A 5,306-nucleotide genomic window follows, 5' to 3' on the forward strand; every position below is an offset into this window, starting at 1 on the left:
TTCTTTTTCTTTTTCTTTTTCTTTTTCTTTTTCTTTTTCTTTTTCTTTTTCTTTTTCTTTTTCTTTTTCTTTTTCTTTTTCTTTTTCTTTTTCTTTTTCTTTTTCTTTTTCTTTTTCTTTTCCTTTTTCTTTTTCTTTTTCTTTTTATTTTTATTTTTCTTTTCCTTATTTATTTTTATTTATTTTTATTTATTTTTATTTATTTTATCCTTTTTATTTCCTTTTCCTTTTCCTTTTCCTTTTCCTTTTCCTTTTCCTTTTCCTTTTCCTTTTCCTTTTCCTTTTCCTTTTCCTTTTCCTTTTTGTTTTCTTTCTCTTTTTTTTCCTTTCCTTTCTCTTTTTCCTTTTTTCCTTTCCTTTCTCTTTTTCCTTTTCCTTTTTTGTTTTCTTATTCTTTCTCTTTTTTTTTTTCCTTTCCTTTCTCTCTTTCCTTTTCCCTTTTTCCTTTTCTTTGCTTTCAGTCAACTTTTATCTGTAAGTACAAAATTTTGAATGAAGGAGGTGGTGTTTTTTTCCCCCCCAATGTCTTTCAAGTTTCTAATGGCAATTTTGACATTCAGACTGAGTGTGCCAGACAATTCCTTTGGCCTCTTCTCCCACTTCATCAGTTTGCAAGGGATGAGGCCACGGTTATCTTGTGATGTAGAAGCGAGGGCTTGCGTACCTCCTGGCATCCATCATAGCATGGGGGTCATCTGGGTTGACTACATCATTCTGGTTGATCCTCATGGGCTCTCTGGGAACGTGGGAGAAGTCTGCCTGCTGCTGCAGTTGAGATCCCAACACAGAGACCTTTCTCTGGGGCACCAAGATCTGGTGAGGATCCATTGGGTCCGTGTCTGCGCTTCTCGTGTTTCTGTGGGGCTCCGGTGTGTTGAATCGAAACAAAGGGATTTCATTCCTCCTGGATAGAAACTGTGAGTATGGTGGTGGGTTCATTCCTGGGAAAAAAACTTGTTTGACTCTGCCTAAGCTAACCAGGAAGTGGTGTTTGGGAGACTGGTACACATCATAGCCATTTTCCAGGGTCCTGTGGTTGAACACGCAGTCCTCTTGACTGAAGTAATGCTTAAGGGGGGGGAAAAAAACCAAAATATGGCACCTGTCAGCACAGGGATTTGGTCAATGACAAATGCTAGTTAAACATGGAAAGAGGAATGAGGTCTTTCTGATCTGCCAAGTCTGTAACTGAGACAGCTCAAGCTTAGTCAAATGTAGATCACAGGATGTTTCCCCTCTCTCTTTCCTGGTGTTTCATGTGGATGTATACCAGGACCCAGGTTCTAAATCACTACTCTGGATAAGTGGAATTCAGTTTGAATTGCATGAAAAGCAGAAAAGTCCTTTAAAAGAATGTATATTACAGGATCACAGGCTGCTAGGCATTGGGAGGGACCTCTGGAGATCATCCAGTCCAACCCTCCTGCCAGAGCTGGACCATAGAATCTAGCACAGGTCACACAGGAATGCATTCAGACAGGTCTGGAAAGCCTCCAGAGTAGACTCCACAACCTCTCTGGGGAGTCTGTTCCAGTGCTCTGTGACCTTTTCTTTTCTTTTGCACTTTTACATCTTCTTTTACTCTTTTACCTATTCTTTTCTTTACAGTAAAGTAGTTCTTGCTCATGTTGAGGTGGAACTTCCTGTGCTGGAGTTTCCATCCACTGCCCCTTGTCCTGTCCCAGGGCACAAGTGAACAGAGCCTGTCCCTTCCTTCCTGACACCCAGCCCTCAGATATTTATAGACATTGATTAAACCCCCTCTCAGTCTTCTCTCCAGACTAAACAGCCCCAGGGCTCTCAGCCTCTCCTCATCAGGCAGTGCTCCAGTCCCCTCATTATCCTTGTAGCCCACTGTTGGACTGTCTCAAGTAGATCCCTGTCCCTCTTGAACTGGGGAGCCCAGACCTGGATGCAAGATTCCAGGTGAGGCCTCACTAGGGCAGAGTAGAGGGGGAGGAGAACCTCCCTCTATGTGCTGGAAACACTCCCCTTAATGCACCCCTCACCAAGATCCAATTGGCCTTCATGACACACCTCTGATCTGATAGATCTGAGATGCATGCCCATGTTTTCACTGTAGATGTTATGATGACAAACTGCTGTTGTTGCTTGATCTGCTCCCAACCCATGGCTTTACCCTGCAGCAGGAATTCACATTGATCCATCAGTGGCTCTCATTCTGCCCTCCTTTACCCAAGCAGGAACTCAAATGATTTTTGTGAGCTCTACAACTCAATACAACCAAAGAAGAGAGGAAAATTTAACCTAAGTGGCAGGTCCTCAGCTTGCTGAAATCTTAAAATGCTGTAGCTATACAGATCTGCCCTGGCTGAGGAGGTAGCACAGTAGCAGACCACAGCTGCCTTTCAGTGTTCCCAGAACCACAGAAACATTCAGGTTGGAAAAGACCCTCAGGATCACCAAGGCCAACCCAGAACCCTACTCTACAAGGGTCACCCCTAAACCATAGCCCCAAGCACCACAGCCAAACCACCCTGAAACACAGCCAGGCTTGGGGACTCCACCACCTCCCTGGGCAGCACATTCCAAAGCCTGACCACTCTTGAGCCCTGAAAAAATTGTTCCTAATGTCCAGTCTAAACCTCCCCAGTGGCAGCTTGAGGCCATTCCCTCTTGTTCTGTCACTAACTACCTGTGAGAAGAGACCAGCACCAACCTCTCTTCAAGGTCCTTTCAGGTGTAAAAGCAATGAGGTTTCCCCTCAGCCTCTGTTTCAGACTAACCATCCCCAGCTCCTTCAGTTGCTCTCCATCAGATTTATTCTCCAGGCCCTTCCCCAGCTTCCTTGCCCTCCTCTGCCCTGGCTCCAGCACCTCCACATCTCTCTTGTCCTGAGGTGCCCAAAACTGGACACAATACTTGAGGTGTGGCCTCAGCAGAGCTGAGTCCCAGGGGACAATCCCCTCCCTGCTCCTGCTGGACACAGCATTTCTAATCCCTGCCAGGGTGCCTGTTGAGTGCTGGTAAAGGTCACTCACCGAGCCAAAGATGTTTCCTCTCCTGTCCATGCACAGATAGCGTCCACTCTTCACACCTGTGATTATTACTGAGCCAGCACCCTCAGACTTGATCATTAGGGCACCTGTTCAGAAAAAAAGCAAACATGTCAAACCCAGGACTCAGCTGTGTGCTGCACTCTTGGCTTAATGCTGCTCTGGCTGGACGTGGCCTTCCTGGGGGTCTGAAACACACCTCCCATGTGACCTGGGACTATTACCTGCCCTAAATCAGTTTGGCTGTGACTTTGTCTGTGAGTTTTGCAAGGATCTCAGAATGCAAACACCACCAATTCTCTGAGTACCCTATTCCAATGCAGCACCAACCTCCCAAAGTCAATCTTTTCTTTTTTTCCCCAACATCTCCTCTGAAGTCCTGAACCACATTCTGGGGACAGTGCTCTTAGTGGGGGTTGGCCTCTTCTCCCAGGCAACCAGCAACAGAACAAGAGGACACAGTCTCAAGCTGTGCCCCATGCAGTGCTACAGGCTGGGATCAGAGTGGCTGGAGAGTGGCCAGGCAGAGAGGGACCTGGGGGTACTGGCTGATAGTGGGCTGAACATGAGCCAGCAGTGTGCCCAGGTGGCCAAGAAGGCCAATGGCATCCTGGCCTGCATCAGGAACAGTGTGGCCAGCAGGAGTAGGGAGGTCATTCTGCCCCTGGACTCAGCACTGGTTAGGCCACACCTTGAGTCCTGTGTCCAGTTCTGGGCTCCTCAGTTTAGGAAAGATGTTGAGTTGCTGGAAGGTGTCCAGAGAAGGGCAACAAAGCTGGGGAGGGGTCTGGAGCACAGCCCTGTGAGGAGAGGCTGAGGGAGCTGGGGTTGCTTAGCCTGGAGAAGAGGAGGCTCAGGGGAGACCTTCTTCCTCTCTACAACTCCCTGAAGGGAGGCTGCAGCCAGGAGGGGGTTGGTCTCTTCTCCCAGGCAACCAGCACAAGAGGACACAGTCTCAAGCTGCAAAGGGGAGGTTTAGGCTGGATGTTAGGAAGAAGTTCTTCCCAGAAAGAGAGATTGGGCTTTGGAATGTGCTGTCCAGGAAGGTGGTGGAGTCACCATCACTGGAAGTGTTTAGGAAGAGACTGGATGGGGTGCTTGGTGCCATGGTTTAGTTGATCAGATGGTGTTTGGATGATAGATTCGACTTGATGATCTCTGAGGTCTTTTCCAACCTGGTTAATTCTATTCTATTCTATTCTAGATTAGAGTGGGGTAGATTTAGATTAGACATTAGGAAGAAGATCTTTGCTATGAGGGAGGTGAGGCACTGGAATGGATTGTCCAGAGAATTTGTGGATGCTTCATCCTTTGAAATGTTGAAGACCACACAGGATGAGGCTTCGAGCAACTTGGTCTAGCAGCAGGTGTCCCTGCCCATGGCAAGGCAGTTGGAACTAGATGATCTGTAAGGTCCCTTCCAACTCAAGGTGTTCTGTGATTCAACAAAGGAAGAAAAACACCTTAGTTGTCCATGAAAACAAAAGAGGATGAGACAGTTTGAGAACCTTCCAGTTACAGCAGGGAATAGTTACTGCTCATGAACCACAAAGGCTTAGCACTTCTTTTATCACAGTCTGGCCTTTCATACTTTACCCCTTTTTAATCAACCTTTGCATTTCCATGCTCTATGCACAGTAGAGTTGGTTTTAGTAGGTTTCAACTCATTACCCCCCACAAAAAAAACCCCAAACACACAGGTTTTGCAGAGGCTGTCAGGTTTCCACCACTGCTGCAGTGAGTTTCCTCAGCACAGTTCCTTTAGGAATGAGGTCATTGCAATGGGAATTAGGCAGGTGTCATCAGGAAACTCTAATAGGAACTTCTACAAGAAGCTATGGGTAAAAATCACAGAATCACAGAATCACCAAGGTAGGAAGAGACCTCAAAGATAATCGAGTCCAACCTGTCACCACAGACCTCATGACTAAACCATGGCACCAAGTGCCACATCCAATCCCCTCTTGAACGCCTCCAGGGATGGTGACTCCATCACCTCCCTGGGCAGCACATACCAATGGCTAACAACTCCCTCTGTGGAGAACTTCTTCCTAACATCCAGCCTAAACCTCCCCTGGCACAGCTTGAGACTGTGTCCTCTTGTTCTGGTGCTGCTTGCCTGGGAGAAGAGACCAACCCCCACCTGGCTACAACCTCCCTTCAGGTAGTTGTAGACAGCAAGAAGGTCTCCAATGAGCCTCCTCTTCTCCAGGCTAAATCATGGAAAGAAAGGGTAATTCATGGAATCATGGAAGCAAAGGATAATTCAGGCAGTTTTTAGGATAGCAT

General features: G+C 46.9%; 1 protein-coding gene across 1 annotated transcript in view; it reads right to left on the reverse strand.

The window, feature by feature from the left end:
• Window positions 1-455: 455 nt before the first annotated feature.
• FGF23 (fibroblast growth factor 23) overlaps window positions 456-5,306 on the reverse strand; it is a 30,248-nt gene continuing 25,397 nt past the window's right edge. The window contains exons 2-3 of the mRNA XM_068160870.1: window positions 3,003-3,106; window positions 456-1,068 (exon numbers count right to left, since the gene is read on the reverse strand). Coding sequence (XP_068016971.1) covers window positions 631-1,068; window positions 3,003-3,106 — 542 coding nt within the window. The 3' untranslated portion in view covers window positions 456-630. The remainder of the gene's footprint in view (window positions 1,069-3,002; window positions 3,107-5,306) is intronic.

Source organism: Melanerpes formicivorus, unplaced genomic scaffold, assembly GCF_026170545.1.
Source record: "Melanerpes formicivorus ecotype bairdi unplaced genomic scaffold, bMelFor1.0.p_v2 SCAF_54, whole genome shotgun sequence".
NCBI classification, from domain to species: domain Eukaryota; kingdom Metazoa; phylum Chordata; class Aves; order Piciformes; family Picidae; genus Melanerpes; species Melanerpes formicivorus.